The 19,234-nt window shown below is 44.8% G+C and overlaps 1 protein-coding gene across 12 annotated transcripts in view; it reads right to left on the bottom strand.

Moving 5' to 3' along the window:
• Positions 1-18,045, bottom strand: part of ZNF557 (zinc finger protein 557) — a 30,290-nt gene extending 12,245 nt beyond the window's left edge. Inside the window, exons 1-9 of one of the 12 annotated variants that reach the window (XM_049876632.1) lie at positions 17,859-18,038; positions 14,083-14,340; positions 13,833-13,878; positions 12,393-12,495; positions 11,924-12,074; positions 8,253-9,039; positions 7,549-7,675; positions 3,571-3,653; positions 2,641-3,076 (exon numbers count right to left, since the gene is read on the bottom strand). In XM_049876632.1, coding sequence (XP_049732589.1) covers positions 2,641-3,076; positions 3,571-3,653; positions 7,549-7,675; positions 8,253-8,456 — 850 coding nt within the window. In that variant the 5' untranslated portion in view covers positions 8,457-9,039; positions 11,924-12,074; positions 12,393-12,495; ... (1 more) ...; positions 14,083-14,340; positions 17,859-18,038. Of the gene's footprint in view, positions 1-2,640; positions 3,077-3,570; positions 3,654-7,548; positions 9,040-11,923; positions 12,075-12,392; positions 12,496-13,832; positions 13,879-14,082; positions 14,341-17,858 lie in introns of all 12 variants that reach the window. The other 11 variants (XM_049876630.1, XM_049876635.1, XM_049876637.1 and 8 more) reach the window with 11 other exon arrangements.
• Positions 18,046-19,234: the final 1,189 nt, after the last annotated feature.

Genomic DNA, 19,234 nt, shown 5'->3' with positions numbered 1-19,234 from the left:
CTAGCAATCCCAATCCTAGGTGTATACCCGTAAGTGAAAGCAGGAACGAAAACAGAAACTTGCATAGTCCTGTGCTGCATAACGTCTGTTTGGGCAATGTCCAACCAAATATATGTCCACGGTCCACTGTGTGTCCTCCACAGCCCGGCTTGGCAGTGAGCCTGCCCAGTCACTCCCCACCCATGGGAATATATGCCCCTGCCACTGTGAAGAGTTGGCACCCGATCCTGTTCCTGAGTGCCTGAGGCAGGCAGGCACTGTGGAGCTTGGCCAGGACAGGGATGCCAGGTCACCAAGACTGCTCCCCTGCTGCCTGAAGCCTCCATGCTGTGACCTTCATGCACTGGGTGGGACCCAGCTAAGCATTCACCTAAGATGTCTACAGCGGGAGCTTCCTGGGCCATGTGCTGTACAGCAGCCCCTGGGCCCGTACACTTGGGGGCCCCAGAGACCCAGGTGTTCACACAATGTCCAAACCACATAACGTCTTATTTCACAGAATTTACTGTGGACATTAAGTGATATATGGCTGTATACCAGTGTTTGTTGAAGCACTTTTTCATAATAACCAAAAGGTGGAAACAACCAAAATGTCCATCACCAGATGAATGGACAAACAATATGTGGTGTGTGTATATATACGTACGTATATACAATGGAATATTACTCAGTGATAAAGAGAAATGAGGTCTAGATGCATGCCACAATGTGGAATAACCTAGAAAACATCACACTGAGTGAAGTACGTCAGTTGTAAAAGGACAAATACTGTATGATCTCACTTATATGAAATAAACAAACATATATAAACCAAAGATTAATGGATACCAAGGGTGGGAGGGAGGGAGAAGAGGGAGTTTTAATGGGCATTCAGTTTATGCTAGTGGTGGTGAAATAATTTGGAAAAGGAAAGTGAGAAAAGTTTCAAAGCATGAAGAATATAATCGTTGAATCAGTGAAGGTTTTGTTGTATATATTTTCATGAGTACACAAACAAAAACAATTAAAAAGACATTGTGGCTTCTGTTTTGCTCTCTTTAAAATTATTCGCTTTGGTAGGAAACCTGCTGCCATATCATGAAGATGCTTAGCCCTGTGGAGAGGCCTATATTGCAAGGAACTGAAGGTTTTCTACCAACAACAAGCTCCACTATGGCAGACATATGAGTGAGCCATCGTAGAGGTGGATCCTTCAGCACTAGACTACAAGTAATTGAAACTCTTGCTAACATCTTGACTGTAACGTCATCAGAGATTGTGAGCCAGATTGTGAACCACGCAGGTAAGCTGTTCTTGAAGATCTGACCTACAGAAACTGTGAGACAATATACCTACCTCCTCACTTACCGACTATCTCGTTATTTGACATTTTGCATTTGTGACAACAGTAAAAAATCTACTATTCAACTATTACGCACATCAACAAGGTGGCAGGCATGGCGACAATGGTTGCGCAGCATCCCCTCCCTTAAGGAAGGTCCCTAGGCAGCCTCTGGGAAGGAGGAGCTGTGCTGTCCTGTGCCCTTCGCATCCTACTGCCGGAGAGAGTGCTGTGTCCAGCTGCATGCAGGACTAGCCCCCTCCATGGGCATGGCCTCTGGGCAGGTACGCAAACAGCACTGAGCCAGTGGTGCCTGCTCTGGGTTCCTAGCCCTTACGGGGCCTTAGGCCTTGCAGCTCAAAATTGTTGTGGGATTGGAAGGGAGGAAAGAAAGAGCCTCCGCCTCAGCTCCCAGAGCCATCGCAGGGAGCCCTGAGCTTTGGTGACTGCCCAGAGTGCAGACCAAGCTCCAGGATCGTGAACACAGGGCTTGCAGGAGTGGGAGTGGAGCCCTGGAGGTGGCTGTGATGGAAGCTCTGAGCCAGCATAGGAGGTAGGTGAAGTGGTTAAGCTGTGGGCCCTCCAGTCACACAGCCTAGCTTTATCCATCTTTGTCTCCTCCAAGCCTTCTTCTCTGCAGAGAAATAATCTATAAGTAGGCTCATCATTGATGATGAGCACATCAGTAAATCGTAGCTATAATTATTTCTATGGTATTTTCTAAATGAAAAAAATTGGACACATGGATAGTCTGAAAACATAAAAAAATCCTCCATTTTTGCATAATGCCAATTTTCACATAACGACCTGGTCTTTGGAACCTAACAATGTTGGTAAGTGAGAAGTGGGTGCGTTTGCTGTTTTAAGCCGCTAAGTTTTAGGGATTATTTTTTATGCAATGACAGATAATACATCTACTGTCAGTTCTCTTATCTGAAGGAGATCAAAGAATGCTTTCCCACAGTCACTGTATTCATATCTATGTATTATCTATCCTCCTATGCATGCAGAAACATAATTACTGCGGAAGGCTTTTCCACATTGATTACGTTCACAGGGTTTTTCTCCAGTGTGAGTTCTTATGTGTTTCTTAACATATGAGCAATTATGAAAGGCTTTCACACAGTCATTACATTCATAGGGTTTCTCACCATTATGTACTCTCTTATGTATAGTAAGAGGAAACTTACAGCTGAAGGATTTCCCACACTGATTACATTCATGCGGTTTTTCCCCAGTACGAGTCCTCACATTCTGTGTCAGGTGTGAGCTCTCCCTGAAGGTTTTACCACAATCATGGCATTCGTAAAGTTTCTCACCTGCATGAATTCTATCGTGCACAGTAAGGGAGGCACGCGTGCTGAAGGCCCTTCCGCACCGATTACACTCATAGTGATTCTCTCCAGTATGAACTCTCTTGTGCGTTTTGAGGCTATATCTAGTGCGGAAGACACGAAAACACTCATTACATTCATAGGGTTTTTCTCCAGTGTGTATTCTCACATGTGATTTAAAGGATGAGGAGTTACTAAAGGCTTTCCCACAGTCGCTGCAGTCATAGGGTTTCTCCCCATTATGTACTCTCTTATGAACAGTAAGGTAAGAGCTACTGCTGAAGGATTTTCCACATTGGTTACAGTCATAAGGTTTTTCTCCAGTGTGAATTCTTTTGTGCTGTGTAAGGCTTGATTTTGTGCTGAAGACTTTAAAACACTGATTACATTCATTGAACTTCACTCCAAGATGACTTCTCTCCTGTTGATGAAGAGACAAACGATGACTAAAATTTCTAATATTTTTAATATTCAATGCTGTCATAGGAATTCTCTCCTTAGGAATTCTCTCACACATGACATTATTGTAATGTTGAGTTTTTACTACTTTCTATGCTTAAATATGGTTTCTGCCCAGTGTAGGTCCTTAGAAAGTCAATAAGATGGATGCTCTGCCACTAGTCTTTGTTACATTCACAGAACATTCTCTGATAAATTTAAGGCTAATTTATGTTTCAAACATTCGATACTGAATCACATTTATGGAAATTTTTACTCATGGGAGCGCACAGTGAAGAAACAAGTTTAGAGCTAATTTAACTTGTCTCGAAATCTACACGTTTCATAGTATCTCTCCAGACATCACTTTCTCTTGGTTATACGCCACTGCTTTTAATGACTCTCCTGTTATTTTGTCCCCTAACTTATGGCATTCTCCTATTGTGGAAAATCCAGAACCATCCTTATTATTCTTACCATTTTCATATGTTTAGTTTTTTCTTTTCTAAAAACAGGCTGCTTAGAAGTTAGCCCTTTGGCTTTAAGTGTACTCTCCGGATCTGAAACAAATTGAAAAAGAATTTAAGTTGGTGGAGAAAAGAAATGGTGAAGTGGACATGTGAGTAAAGACAAGCTTTCAGGAATTTTTGATGAGATTCACAATAAAGAGGACATGGGCATGGATGATTTATGTATTTCAAGAGGAACCTGGTGTTCACCTGGCCAGGTACCTGGGAGAATTCCTCTCTCTTCTATAATCCTCTGTTCTTTTTGCTGCAACTGAGAGATCAAACTGGGTTTATCAATTTGATTCCTCAGTCCTGGGAAAAAGATATAAATGTAGGGAGACCATGCAGGGGACAAAAAGCCCCGCCACAAAACTGAAGCCAACACTTCTGAAGATGGGCAAGTGTGACTTAGGAGCTATGGAATAATCGTGCCTGAATTCTAATGAATAGAGTAAATCTCTGTCTCAGTTAGCTAGTGCTGTTGTTGCAGAGATACCACAAGTGAGTGGCTTTAAGGAACAGAAATTTACTTCCTCACAGATCTGGATGCTAAAAGTCCAAATGAAAGTCTTGGCTGTGTCAGTTTCTTCTGTGAGCTTCTCTTCTAGTTTCTGGTGTTTGCTGGTGATCTTTGGTATTCTCTTGCTTACAGATGGGTCCTCACATGCTATTTTCTCCCATTTGTGTGTGCCTAGTTTTTTTTTAATAACTAAAAGTATTAGGTTTAGGATCCATCCTACACTGATATGATCAGTTAATATAACAAACAAACAAAAAAAAACCGTTTCCAAACAGAATCATATCTATAGGCACAAGGGCCAGGAACTCAACACATAGTTTTAGGTGACACAATTCAATCTATAACATTCCACCCTTGGTCTTCCAAAATTCATGTTCTTCCCATGTGCAAAACTCATTTCCCTATCACATAATTCCAAAAGTCTTAACCCATTCAGCATCAATTCTAAGTCCAAAACCTCATCTTCTGAATTATCTAAGTAAAGTATGCTTGAGGCTCTGTGTGTGTTCTATCCTGGGACAAAATTCCTCTTCATCTGTGGACCTGTGAAATCTGTAATACAAATTACCTGCTTCCAAACTACAGTCACGGAACTGGCACAAGTAGCATTTCCATTCCAAAAGGGAGAAAATAGAGGGAAAGAAGGGGTCACGAGTACCAAGAAAGTTTAAAACCGAGCAGGGCAAATCTCATTAGCTCTCAAGGCTTCAAAATAATTCTGTTTTTTGATACATATCTGGGCAATGGCCACTTTCTCTGGATTCTGGGTGAAGCCCCGGCCCTGGGCATTAGTCTTGTCCTCTAGGTGCACTTGGACAGTGACCTTGCCCCGTTGGAACTGTGTGGCTCTCTCCGTTCTTCCACCAGTCTGGCAGCCGAGTTCCCTTAACTTTGGGCGGTGGTACAATTCTCCTGGCCCACTGGAATGGCAGCCCCATACTCCTGAACTGAGGTGTGGTGGTCCCACTCTGAAACCTAGGGAACAATAACTCCACATTTTGAAACCTAGGGGGTTGTGCCTCCACCCTTTGAAGCCATGCAAATTGCAGCTCTGCTCCCCGTGCGCCTTCTGACTGTCCTGCTGATCTCCAAACAGCTTCCAGGATTGTTCCTTCCTTTTCTTGGAGGACAACAGATGTTTGTAACTAAGTAGCTCCACTGGAAGGAGCCCCAGTGGCACAATGATTAAGTGTTTGGCCGCTAACCAAAAGGTCAGCGGTTGAAACCCACCCAGAGGCTCTGAGGGAGAAAAGACTGGCAATCTGCTCCTGTAAAGATTATAGCATAGGAAACCCTATGGGGCAGTTTTACTCTGTCATATAGGGTTGCTTCGAGTTGGAATCCACTTGATGGTGCACAATAACAACAGCTCTAGTGGCTTGTTTCCTGCCTGTAGAATTTCAGGAGGCAAATGGCTTTCCTTCATTTCATCCTGTTTCTGTTCCTTTCAGTCTAAGCCAACAGAATTTCTGACTAAATCCATCAGTCACAGGCCTAACCTCTTTAGCAAAAGATTGTATAGCCACATAATCTTGGTGTCCTTTCCGGGACAAGCCTTTTTAGTTTTTCCCCATAGAATTTTCCAAATCTTTTAAGTTCTGTTTTTTTTTTTTCCCCACGGTTCATTTCTAGTTTCTCTCTCCTGCCACATTTTACTGTACATGGCAAGAAGAAACCACACTGCCCCTTTAACTTCTTGCTTAGAAATTTCTTCAGCCAAATACCCAAGTGCATCACCTACAAGTTCTACTTTCCACAGAACACCTGAATAGAATACAGACAAGTTCTTTGTTCCTTTATAACACAGATTGCCTTTCCTCCACCGTCCAACAATATGTTCGTTATTTCCTTTTAAACCTTCAAAAGAAGCGCATTTAATGTTCTCATTTTTAGCAACATCTTGTTCATGATGATAGGCACTTTCCTCACAGCCCTCAATTCTCTCTGCGCCTTCATGAGAATTGCCCTTCATGTTCACAATTCTACCAGCGGTCTCTTCAAGGCAATCTAGGCTTGTTACTATCATGTGCATCCAAATTCCTCCAGCCTCTACCCGTTACCCAATTCCTAAGCACCTTTCACATTTTAGTATTTGTTAGATCAGCACCCTTCATTCTCTGGTACCAAATTCTTTCTTGGTTACCTAGTGCTGTTTTATCAGAAATAACATAAATGTGTAGCTTTAAGGAAGAGAAATTTATTTCCTCACAATTCTGGAGGCTACAAGTCCAAATCAGGGTGTCACTGTGTCAATTCCTTTGGTAAGCCTCTCTCTTAGTTTCTAGTGTTTGCTGGCGATGGTTGGCATTCCTTTGCTTGTATATGGGTCCTCGCATGTCATATGTTGTCCTCGCATGTCATATGTTGTCCTCCATGTGTCTGTGTCTAGTCTTTTTATAACTCAGGAGTGATTACGTTTAGGATCCATTCTATGGTGGTATGATTTTATTAACTTAACAAAAGAAAAACTCTACTTCTAAACAGTATCACAACTACAGGTACAAAGGCCAGGAATTTAACACATATTTTTGGTGGTGGTAAGGGGCACAATTCAATTCATAACAATTTCACTCATAAGGAACAAAAACATAAGTATCTTCACTCAGTATTCAGGGTGACTGGGGACAATTGGTCTAGTAACTCATGCCCAAGTCAAAACACACTTCACAAGTCCCAAAGCATTTAACCATGGTGAATACAAAGTCAAGGATAAATTTTTACTTCATAGGGAAAACAACAGATAGTAAACACTGTGAAGGTTGGGGCCATATCTATCTCAATCACCAGTACATTCTCGATCCCCACCACAGACCCTGGATCACAGTGCTTAAGAAAGACTTAGTGCCTGTTATGGACTACATTGTGTTCCCCAAAGTATATGTCAACTTGGCTAGGCCGTGATTCCCAGTATTGTATGGCTGTCCTCTATTATGTGAGCTGATATAATTTTCCTATGTGTTGTAAATCCTAATCTCTGCCTGAGGTTAATGAGGCAAGATTAGGTTATGTTAAAGACGATTAGGGTGGGATGCAACACGTTTACTCAGGTCAAAGCCCTGATCCGATATAAGGGAGTTTCCTTGGGGTGTGGCCCTCATCACATTTTTATCTCACAAGCGATAAAAGGAGAAAAAAGTGAGCAGAGAGATAGGGACCTCATTACTATCAAGCAGGAAGAGCTGTGCTGAGAAGCTCCTATACCAGGGGAAAATTGATGACAAGGACCTTCTCCAGGAGCTGACAGAGAGAGAAAACCTTCTCCTGGAGCTGGAAGGCTGAATTCAGACTTCTAGCTTCCTAAACTGTGACAGATTAGATTTCTGTTTGTTAGAGCCATCCACTTGTGGTACTTCTGTTATAGCAGTACTAGATAACTAAGACAGTGCCTAAAGGACTAAATTAATGCAGGAATAATGTCAGCCTTACCAAGTGATGCCAGGTTTCTGCTGTTTTCCAGCATCACATCTCTGTATAGTTTTCTCTGAGAAGGGTCCAACAATGCCCATTCCTCTTGGGTGAACTCCACAGCCACATCTTCGAAGGTCACCAAGTCCTACCATTGGAAACATCACGGCTCAGCCAAGGACCACCCTTTGCTTGACATGAACAGAGTCAAGACTGAGAGAACTGAGGAAGAGGAACGCAAAACACAAGATGTACGGGCAGGATTTTGAGCCCCTCTGCTTCTGGGCTCAGCTCTCGTGTCCTGTCTACCTACACCCACTCACAAGGTTAAATATACCTGTAACACAGCGATAATTTTTTCTCCAGTGTTAGAGCTCCAGTAATCATATTCCCCTCAGTCTCCAGGTCTCCTGGGACATGGCAAAAATCAGAAAAATACTTGGTGAATGAACAAACTGTTTTCCCATGGAGACCATCAATTTCTTGAGTTTAGAACACAGTCACCTTTTTCTTGGCTTTTCCTTAAAACACTCATTTGAAAAAGGCTGTAGAAGTCAAGATACACTGATGTATTCTGGGAATTCCCTCACCCACTACAAGAAGCCCAGAGATCCTGGGATTCTTGGGGACCTGGTTTGGCTGTGAGGTTCCAGGCTATTGACAGGTAAGAAGTCCAACATCTGGTCAAAGGAATAATGATTTGGAAATAGGAATATCTGACTCACCTGTAACCAGCTTGTCAGGAATCCTTTAACCAACCCTTCTTCCTCTGTTGATCCTTTTTGATGAGAGGCTGGGTATAGGGAAGACTGAGCTGGAGAAGAAGAAATGTGCCACAAGAATCCAGGCTTGCCCTGTGTTCTAACACTCATAAATCTGGAAGCTTTCCCACCTAACTGTGATTGACCATATCCCATACAAATGCACATACATGAGCACCACCCCGCCCCCGCCAATGTACCTACACATCCACACCTATACACAAATATATCCACACACAGCTTTCCTAAGAAGCCAGGGCAGAACCCTGTCCAACCCAGGGCTAGACAATAGGGCTCAAGGGTCTGACGCTACTCAAAAAAGAGAATATTATTTCCAAATACTATTTCACAGGTGAGGAAACTGCAGTTTACAGGGACATCACTGTTATTTTATCAAGTTTATAAAAACAGATACATAATTCAAAAACTCCCATACATTTACCACACAGGTAACATATACACAGACTTCCAAACCACCCAAGTCCCAAATTCCAAGAATTGCACAATATGACACCAGCAACCTCTGGAGCTCCTGAGGCTCTATTCTTACCTGCTCAGCCCCTTCTCCTATCATCCCTTTAAAGTCTGGACTCTGAGGGTTTGCATTGACCCAAAGACTTACCACAAGTGGGGGAGAGAACAATGGCTGCCATCCTGTGATTCAGATGGTAAATTTTCCTGAACCACTGGGCAGTGGTAGAACCAGGATGCTATGCTTCTTATTCCCACTCAGTGCATTCTGGACAGGGATCTGTAATAAATGGGGAAATAATAAGTATTCATAGTCTCCCTCCCTCTCCAGATTACTGCGGACAAGTCTCCCTTGTCCCATCATGTCCTCCTTCTTGTAAGTTCTGTCTCTGATATTGGGCCTTTATTTTGCTTAGCAGGTTATGGATTCAGGGTGATGTGATGGCAAAACCTCTCTTCCTCTGTCTTCAATGGTACAACCAGTACATCGCTGTTCCACTTCCTTTTAAAACCTTAGTGTCACTGAGTTTCATGTCCCGTTCTTCCCGTCCAAGTTGTTATCATCAACACATTCTCTGCTACCTTCACTTGAGACTTTGGCATCTGATTATCACTATTCCTTCTCAACCTCCAGTCCCAGCACCTCATTCAGATGACTTTGGAGTCCATGATGATGACCCTGACTCTACCTTGGCCACGCATTTTCATGGTGTCTTAGTCATTTAGGGCTGCTGTAACAGAAATACCACAAGTGGATGGCTTTAACAGTTTATTCTCTCGCAGTGTAGTAGGCTAGAAGTCCAAAATCAGGTCGTCAACTCCAGAGTAAGGCTTTTTCTGTTGGCTCTGGAGTAAGGTCCTTGTCATCAATCTTCCCCTGGACTAGGAGCCTTTCCATGCAGGAACCCCAGGTCCAAAGGATGTGCTATGCTCCCGGCGCTGCTTTCTTGGTGGTGAGGTCCCCTGTCTCTCTGCTCGCTTCTCCTTTTTATATCTCAAAAGAGAGTGCCTCAAAACACAATCCAATCTTGTAGATTGAGTCCTGCCTCACTAACACAACTGCCGCCTATCCCATCTCATTAACATCATAGGGGTAGGATTTACAATACTGGAAAATCATGTCAGATGACAAAATGGTGGACAATCACACTATACTGGGAATCATAGCCTAACCAAATCAATGCACATATTTTTGGAGGACACAATTCAATCCAAGACACATGGGTACCACCCTAGATTTTGTCACCAACTGAAACTGCTCCCCACTTAGGATAATAGTTCAGAAATTTCCCTCTCCCTGAACCCAACCTCCTACACTTCCACCTGGTTCATTCATTTTCTCCTACTATGTGGTGTTTTCCTACCACACAAAGGGTTCACTCCACCCACTCTCCCACTTCCTCGTGATCCATCAGTTACTGCCTCCTCTCATTTCATACTTATTCAGTTCAGGTTTCATTGTCCTTCATTTCAGCAAATTCCCTTATGCCTACTTTCTACCTTTACGCAACCCCAGCTTCAATTGTATGTCTTCCCCATATCGACATCTGGGCAGACCAGCCTGCTTAAGAGCAATAATATTGCCACCTCTACAACATCATGGTTGCCAGAATGAGAAGAGTCCTCGACCCTGTAGGGGACAATCCTACAGTCAATGTAGCCTCCTCCTCATCCAAATACCATTTCAAACCTTCTGTAATCTCATTAAATCTCACACATCCTCACCTTTTCCCTTCATGGGAACCAGCTTCCAAAGCTGCCCTTGATGACCCTTGCCTTTTTGTTTTCACTCCCTGTGTAGGTCCCCTTGCACATGGAATTAGGGCTGATCGGTGTGATTAACAGAATACTGCAGAGGTGATGGTGAGTGATCTCTAAGGCAAGATCCCAGAAGGCACTGCAGCCTTGGTTTTTTGGACTGCTCGCTCTAGAGGAAGCCAGGTGCCATGCTGTGGAGATAGTCAAGCAGCACTGTGGAGAGGCCTGTGTGGACAACAACTGAAGCCTCCACCAACAGCCAGCAACAGCTTAGCAGCCGTAAGAATGAACCACTTTGGAAGTGAATCCTCCAGCATCAGTCGAGCCCTTAGATGACTGCAGTCCCAGTTGACATCCTACTGCAACTTCATGAAAGTCTCAAGTTAGAACTTCCCAGTTAAGCCACTCCTGAGTTCCGGAACCACAAAAACCGTGAGCGATGGGAAATGATTATTGTTGTTTTAAGTTCCTAGGTTTTGGGGTCAATAGGTAACGAATGCACCATCACCTTCAGCAGTGCTCTGCATCCTACTTCTCAAAGTAGTAGTCATAAGAAGGAATCTGCTTTCCTGTCTTAGCACCAAAATTACAATCTGCACCCTGGCGTCTTCTCCCTTTCCTGTACAAACAAGTTGTCTCCCCTTCTCTAGGAGGCCACGCTCCGCGGCTTGCTTCTGTGTTCTCTCCCTTCTGTCTTTTATAGGAGCTGTATATGATTATCTATTGTCTATCCTTTTCCTTCAATCCCTCCCGCTCTACTGAACTCTTCCACAAACCATTTAAACCTGATCCAGGAATTTTAGTAGTGAAATAAATCTATCTTATGAGCAGTTTTCTTTCCGGTTACTGCCCAGTCTTTTTCCTTTGTCACAGCCAAAATTTTTGGAAAGTGTATTTCATTCCATGCCTCCTTTCCTCATGTCCTACTCACTTCTTCAACAGAGTACAATCTGGTTCCCACCACTACCACTTGAAGGACAATACCCTCGGTAGAATCACCGATAACCTTATTCACAGTAACAGAAATGCACATCACAACTACAACGATATCATTTCTTAGCTATGAGATCAACAAAAAATACAGTGGACCACACTCTCAACTGGCAAGGCTGCGTTCTCATACACTGAGGTGTACAACTCCTATGAAAAGAATTTTGGCAATGTCAAACAAAGCTGCAAAAACATTTACCCTTTCCCCATTAATTCACTTCCAGTAATCTCTTTCAAAGATACACAAATACCAAAAGACATGCGTAAAGATTATTCATTGGGGTATTACTTATAATACCAAAGGATTAGAAATAACAAAAATGCTCATCAGTAGGGAAATAGTTGAATAAACTACGGGGAACCACAGAGTCATAAAGAATCCTTGAGTGGGGCAAACAACTAACATAGCTACTAACCAAAAGGTTGGAGATTTCAGTCCACCCAGAGGTGCCTCAAAAGAAAACCCTGATGATTTACTCCTGAAAAAATCAGCCATTGAAAACCCCGTGGAGCATAGTTCTACTGTGACACACGAGTTGCAATGAATCAGATCCGACTTGATGGCACCTGGAAAAAGATAAATCAGTATATATGGAATGTTTTCTTTTTATAAAAAGGCAAGAGTCTTTGCATGAAGATGGCACCAAAAGCAAACAAGGAAGCTCCTACCCCTCCCAAAATTGAAACCAAAGGAAAGGCTTTGAAGGCCAAGAAGGCAGTGCTGATAGGTGTCCACAGGCCCTGCCCCCGCAACAGCATACCTGCATGTTACCCATCTTTCGGCCCAAATATCCTCAGAACACCCCCAGGAGAACAAGCCTGACCACGAAGCCAACATCAGTTTCCCCTGACCGCTGACCACCGAGGTTGAAGAGAGCCACACACCTGTGCTCACTGTGGATGTCAAGGCCAACTAGCACCAGATCAAACGGGCTGTGAAGACGCTCCATGACAGTGACTACAGCCGAGGTCAACACTCTCGTCAAGCCTGATGGAGAGAAGGTGGCATATGTTTGACTATGATGCTTTGGATGTTGCTACAAAATTGGGATCTTCTAAACTGAATCCAGCTGGCTCGTTCCAAATACAAAAAATTTCACCACAAAAAAATAAAAAGAAAGAAAATGAAGAGGGCAGAATATAAACATATATAAATACACACACACACCATTTGCTTACATATGCAAAAGTGCTAAGAGGACAAAACAAATGAATGGAAATGGCAACCAATATGGGTGAAAGGGAGACCCTGGTGGCGTAATGGTTAAGTGCTACGGCTGCTAACCAAAAGGTTGGCAGTTTGAATCCACCAGGCACTCCTTGGAAACTTTATGGGGCAGTTCTACTCCGTCCTATAGGGTTGCTATGAGTCGGAATCGACTCGATGGCAGTGGGTTTTTTGGATGGGTGGAAGAATATCGGGAAGAGGAGACAGGAATGGAATTGAAAATATAATACAGGTGTAGCTCTGAATACACCTTACCATATAGTTTTGACTTTGGAACCATATTTCAAAAGTACAACTGCAAGCCTCAAAATTGAAAACAAATAACTAAATGAGCCTAATTGCATATAAAATTGGAAACATGACTACACAAGAACAAGAATTATTTCACATGACTTTAAGACAAAATCTATTGCTAACTGAACCATTTTCTTATTGATAAGCATTTGAGTTGCTTCTCATCTTTTGCCATTAGATATAATGCTACAATGGATCATCTTGTGTATATATGCTGTTTTGTATCTGGGAGGTTTACATTCAAAGTATATTTCCAGAAATAGGATTGCTGAGTAAGGACAGTAATACTTCTCAGTACTATATATATACATACATATATATATATATATATACTCAAGTAGAATATCGTTAAGTAAATAAATTGAAGTCATTAGGGGCCAATGTTTTCAATACATCAGAAAAGAGACAAATATGAAGTTAAAGAACTTAGGGGAAAAACACTGTAAATAAAATTTGAATTAGAAATATGACTATAAACTTATAATTGAAAAAATATGTATTTCCTAGCTCTATTCAGTAAGAGAGTCTATGAGTAATGATACTCCAGAAGTACTTAGCACACCAAATGCCTAGATCTTGGTTTCTAAGTACCATTTACCACTCAAAGGAGCTGAGTACTCTACATACTAATAATGAAAAAATCTCCAGTATAATGTTAAGGGAAAAAGGCAAGGCACAAAATACAGATATAGTACCACAAAGTTTTGTGTAAAAAAAAAGGGAGTGAAAATATATTCATTCCATTCACTTAAAGAAAACCTGGAAGGATAAAAAGGCATGATAAACCAAAAAAAAGTGATTACCTATAGGTGACCCTTATCTAGGCGAGAGAACGGGATAGAAGGAGACCTAGGTGGGAGAAAAACTTTGTAAGGTAATCCTTTTTGTATCATTTTAATTTTTGAGTCAAACAAAAAAATATTTTTAATGAAAAAATTTTAATATTTGAATAAATAGTATGCAAGAAAATTGGGTAATTTAATTTTTAATTCAAAAGTCAACTTTTCCAGGTAAAAATCATTTCAAGATTAACAACACATCAAACATACTCACACAGCTGCCATAAGCTGAATAGTCCTTGGGTTCTTCACTGAGGTTTGGACCCCTCAAGGCAGGGCAATGCCATGATAATAAGGAAAGGCAACCCGCTTAGCATACAGATTTTGCCTCTGAGAACTCCACACGCTTCTCCTTCCCACTTGCAGTGTAGAAAAATTTCCTCTGAGTTTCAACGTCCATGAGGAAGAAACTTCACACGTGGAATCAGGTGAATGTTCCAATCTAATCAAATGCAATCCAGGAGGACAGAACCTAACCGGTTGTATTAGTTTTATATTAGTAGCTGCCCTAACAGATTACCATAAACTGGGTGGCTTAAAACAACAGAAATTTATTCTCTCACAGTTCTGGAGGCCAGATGTCCAAAAGCAAGGTGTTGGTAGGGTTGGTCCCTATTGGAGGCTCTGAGGGAGGATCTGTTCCATGTCTCTCTCCTAGATTCTGGTGGTTGCTGGCAATCCTTGGTGTTTCTTGACCTGTAGGTGCATGCCTCCAATCTCTGCCTCCATCTTCACGTGACATTCTTCCCCTGCATGTGTCTGCCTTTGTGTCTTCACGTGGTATCCTCTCTCTGTTTGTGTCCAGATTTCCCTTGTCATATAGGGATATCAGTCATATTGGATTAATGGCCCACCCTACTCCAATATGTCCTCACATTAACTAATTACATCTGCAAAGATCCTATTTCCAAATAAGGACACATTCACAGGTACCAGAGGTTAGGGCTTGAACTTTCTTTTTGGGGGACACGATTCAACCCACAACATGGGTCTTCCTCCAAGTCTGATGGCACAGAAATTTCCTCAGTTCCCACAAATCACACACATTCTGAACTGACCAATTTGATGGGTCCCCAAACCACCTAACAACTAGTAATAGCCACAAGACAACCATAATGACAACACACCCACGGGATCTCCTATTTCCCCAGGACCCCAAAGATAATAACTTCCAAAGTCATTATCCTATAGAAGAAGGGTCCTTCTCTGTAGGTCAGGGCTGAAGCTATGCCTGAAATCTCATTTTTTTCACCCCTGTTTCTATTCCCTCTTCAAGTGCGGAAAAACTCTCTAAACAGACATTTGCCAGCCTAAAGCCAACTTCATCCTCTCTGCAGTCTCTGGACGAGCTTGGTTCCCATCTTGGGGTATCTATGTGTGTCCTCCCTGCACCCAAAGATAAAAAGGGTGGGTGTGTGTGTGTGTGGGTGTGTGTGTGGGAGAGGCAAGCAGGGAGGGAAACTCGGGACACAAAGACTGAGTTTGGACTAGGTGAAAAATAAGAGTGCTGAGGGACAGGCACCGCAGAAGAAAGGCCTGGAGATCTGCTTCCATAAAGATTGCACCCAAGAAAGCCCTATGGAGCAGTTCTGCTCTGTAACACAAGAAGTCAACATGGGTCAGAATCAACTGGACAGCAACCAGTTTGGTTTTGATGTGGGGTGTAGGGTAGGCGGCTACCTAGGAAAGGCAGAGCAGCTAAAACAATCTTTTCAGGAGATTTGTACTGATATGTGGAGCACTGGTGGTACAGTGGTTAGAGCTCAGACTGCTAACCAAAAGTTCAATAGTTCAAATCCACCAGCCACTCCTTGGAAACCCTATGGGGTGGTTCTACTCTGTCCTATAGGGTCACTATGAGTTGGAATCGACTTGACAGCAATGAGTTTTGTTTTAGGGTACCGATATGTAACATAGCCAGGCCCTATCTCTCTTCTAGATCTCCTGCCCAGTGTTTTGGGTTAAACAGTACCCACTCCAAAAGATATGTTCAAGTCCCTAACCCCCAGAACCTGTGAATGTGACCTTACTTGGAAATAGGACCTTTGTAGATGGAATTAGTTAAGATGAGGTCATTAGGATGGGCCCTAATCTCTTGATGACTAGTGTTGTAGGTAAGAACGCCATGTGATGATGGAAGCAGAGATTGGAGTGATGCTGTCACAAGGCGAGGAACACCTGGGCTACCAGAAGCCAGAAGACACAAGGAAGGAGGGAGCTTGGCCCTACTGCACCCTGAATTCGGATTTACAGTCTCCAGAACTGTGCGACAATACATTTCCATTGGGTTAAACCACCCAGATTGTGGTAATTTGTTACACGGCCTTAGGCAATTAATACACCCAGGGAATTTATCCTGGCTTCCCGACCACAACTTTCCAATTTAAAGGGAAGGAAGGACTCGGAGGAGTCAATGCAGAACAGGCAAGGGAAGAAGGTATTAGTGCCTGTCTGCCAGTTCCTCCCCAGCCCTGGGAACTGACTCCACCCTGGGAATATTTTCATTTTATGCACAATCTTCTCCTCAGTCATTCCCAACAGGCCAGCCATTTGCTCCTATTTGGAACTACGCAGGGGTCTTCTGTAGCTTCCTCCACTCCCATCTGCAGGCCCTCAGTCTTCACCTTCCATCACCACAGCACCCAGGTGTCTTTGACTCCTGGGTCTCTGGTAGATGGAATGCCCCTGTACCAGAGAGGTCCATGTCCTTATCCCCGGAATCCATGAATATGGCACCTTACATGGCTAAAAGGACTTTGCAGATGTGATTAACAATCTTGAGAAGCGGAGATTAACATTTTATAAACATATAAATCTTACCCAGAGATGTTCCATGTAGGCTATTATAAATACATTCCCTTTCTCATTTTTTCTTTTAAGCTCTTAAAATTTAAAATCGTCCTTTGTTTTGGTCCCTGGGTGGCACAAATGGTTTGCACTTGACCACTAACCTGAAGGTTGACAGTTCGAACCCACCCAGCAGTGCCGCAGAAGAGAAGGCCTGGTGATTTGCATCCGTAAAGATTACAGCCAATGGTGAGAGGAGAGATGTGACAACGGAAACTGAGGTGTGGGTGACAGAAAGAGAGTCTTGAGGATGCTAAGCTGCTGGCTTTGAACACTGAAGAAGGGGCTCCAGCTCCTTTTGTTTGTATTTACCGATATAAATGTTGGCTGTGGCTGCATTCACTTGATTCCTACCCAGCCATCTGCTCCCCCCCAAAAAAAGCAGCTCAAGGCCGTGTGCATTTGACTTGCTCAACTCATCTTGCTGGGTAGAGATTTTATGGTGACTCCAGCCACTTTAAACATACCCTGTCATTCAGTGGTCCTCTAAGTGTCTCAGCTGAATTTTCCATAATTCCACAGTTTACTCAGACATTTTAAGGTCCGTTCCCGTGGCCCTAGAAGCAGGGCTTCCCAACCTCGGCATTATAGACATCTGGGGAAGAATCACGTTCTGTTGGGGGCGGTAGGAGCTGTCCTGTGTATTGCAGGTTGTTGAGCAGCATCCCTGGTCTCCACCCACTAGATGCCAGTAGCTGTTGTTGTGGGCCCTCCAGTCGATTCCGACTCCTAGTGACCCTATATGATAGAGTAGAACTGCCCCATCGGGTTTCCTAGGCTGTGATCTTTACTGAAGCAGAAAGCAGGTCACCAAGTTTTTCCTTCGCGGAGCCGCACTTAACAATTGCGCCACCAGGGCTTCTGATACCCGTAGCAACACCCCCCCCCCCGCCATGTGTGACAACCATAAATGCCTCCAGACACTGTGAAAAGTTCCCAGGGGGGCAGAGTAGCCAGAGTGAGAAGCACCGGGATGAATGTGATGGGAGAGGGGCTCTCTGAGGCGGGGACAGACCTGGGAGGAAACAGCAGCCTAAGGCCCCCAGGGAAGGAAACGAGGCTCTGGCGAGGGACCGAGGGACGCGGGAAACTGCGGCTCCCGCCCCCCCCGGGCTCCGACGCGAGTTCCCGCCCGCCACTCACCGAGTCCTGACGGGTGTGATCCGGCCCAGCGCTCAGACAGGCCGACTCAGCCGCCGGAGACAATAGGACTCGGCGCCCCGGGCGCGCGCCCTGCGGCCCCGCCCAGGCCCCGCCCCACCCTCAGCTTCCGCTGCTGGGCTTGGGCTTCCGGCGCGGAGGTGGGGGCTCCCCGCTGAGGCGGGCGGCTGCGGCCGCGTGTCCCAGCGTGGGGCCGAGCTGTTTTAGTGCCTCTTTAGTTAGTACAAGGTTGGACTGTGGGCCTGTATCTGTTTTAAAAAAGGGGGGCGGAAATAGTCCCGGGGGCGGGGACCAGGCTGAGCGGCAGGGATGTGGGCGGGGCCAGGCTCAGGGGGCGTGACTGTGGGCGAGCCTGCCGCGCAGGGACTAGGGTTGGGGGCGGGGCTGTGGGCGGATACCAGTTATGGGGCGGGGCCATGGACCGGGAGAGCCGGTCTGTGGAGAGTAATAAGGCTGGGTGGGCTGGGCTTGTGGGCGGGAACTAGATTTGGGGGCGTGGCTGAGAGTAGGTACAAGGCCCGGAGGGAGGGGACTAGAGTTAAGGGTGGGACTGTGGGCGGAGACCAGTTACAGGGGCGGGGCTATGGCGAGCACTGGGTGAGTGGGTGGGATGTGGGCATGGATGATGCTGGGTGGGTGGAGCTACAGGCGGGGACCAGGTCTGGGGGTCCTAGACAGGCACCAGGCTGTGGAACAGGGACTAGAGCTAGGGGCGGGACTGAGGGTGGAGATCTGTCACAGGGGCCGGGCTATGGGCGTGCACTAGGCTGGGAGTGTGGGTCTGTGGAAAGTAATAAGGCTGAGTGGGGTGGTGCTGTGGTGGGGGGTCATTTACAGGGGCGGGGCTATGGGCATGTACTAGGTCTGGAGAGCAGGTCTGTGGGAAGTAATAAGGCTCGGTGGGGGTGGGGCTTGTGGGCGGGGACCGGACTTGGGGGGCGAGGCTGTGAGCAGGTACCAGGCCTGGAGGGTGGGGACTAGAGTTAGGGGTGGGACTGTGGGTGGAGACCAGTTGCAGGGGCGGGGCTGTGGGTGTGCACTAGGTGGGAAGGCAGGCCTGTGGGCAGGGATAAAGCTGGATGGGGAGGGGCAGTGGGCGGAGATCAGTTCTAGGGACGGGGCTGGAGGCGCAGGTTTCCGTGGATCCCTAGTCTGTTCAGACAGTAAAACAAAAGAAACCAAACCCATTGCCATCAAGTCGATTCCTTTCGGTAGCAACCATATAGGACACTAGAATTGCTCCAAGGCGTTTTCTAGGGTAATCTTTGGGGAAGCCGGCAGCCACATCTTTTTCCTGCCCAGCAGCTGGTTGATTTGAACTGCAGACCTTTTGGTTAGCAGTGAAGCTCTTCATCACT

Source organism: Elephas maximus, chromosome 3 (assembly GCF_024166365.1).
Source record: "Elephas maximus indicus isolate mEleMax1 chromosome 3, mEleMax1 primary haplotype, whole genome shotgun sequence".
Classification (NCBI taxonomy): domain Eukaryota; kingdom Metazoa; phylum Chordata; class Mammalia; order Proboscidea; family Elephantidae; genus Elephas; species Elephas maximus.
This window is presented reverse-complemented; position numbering and strand designations above follow the sequence as displayed.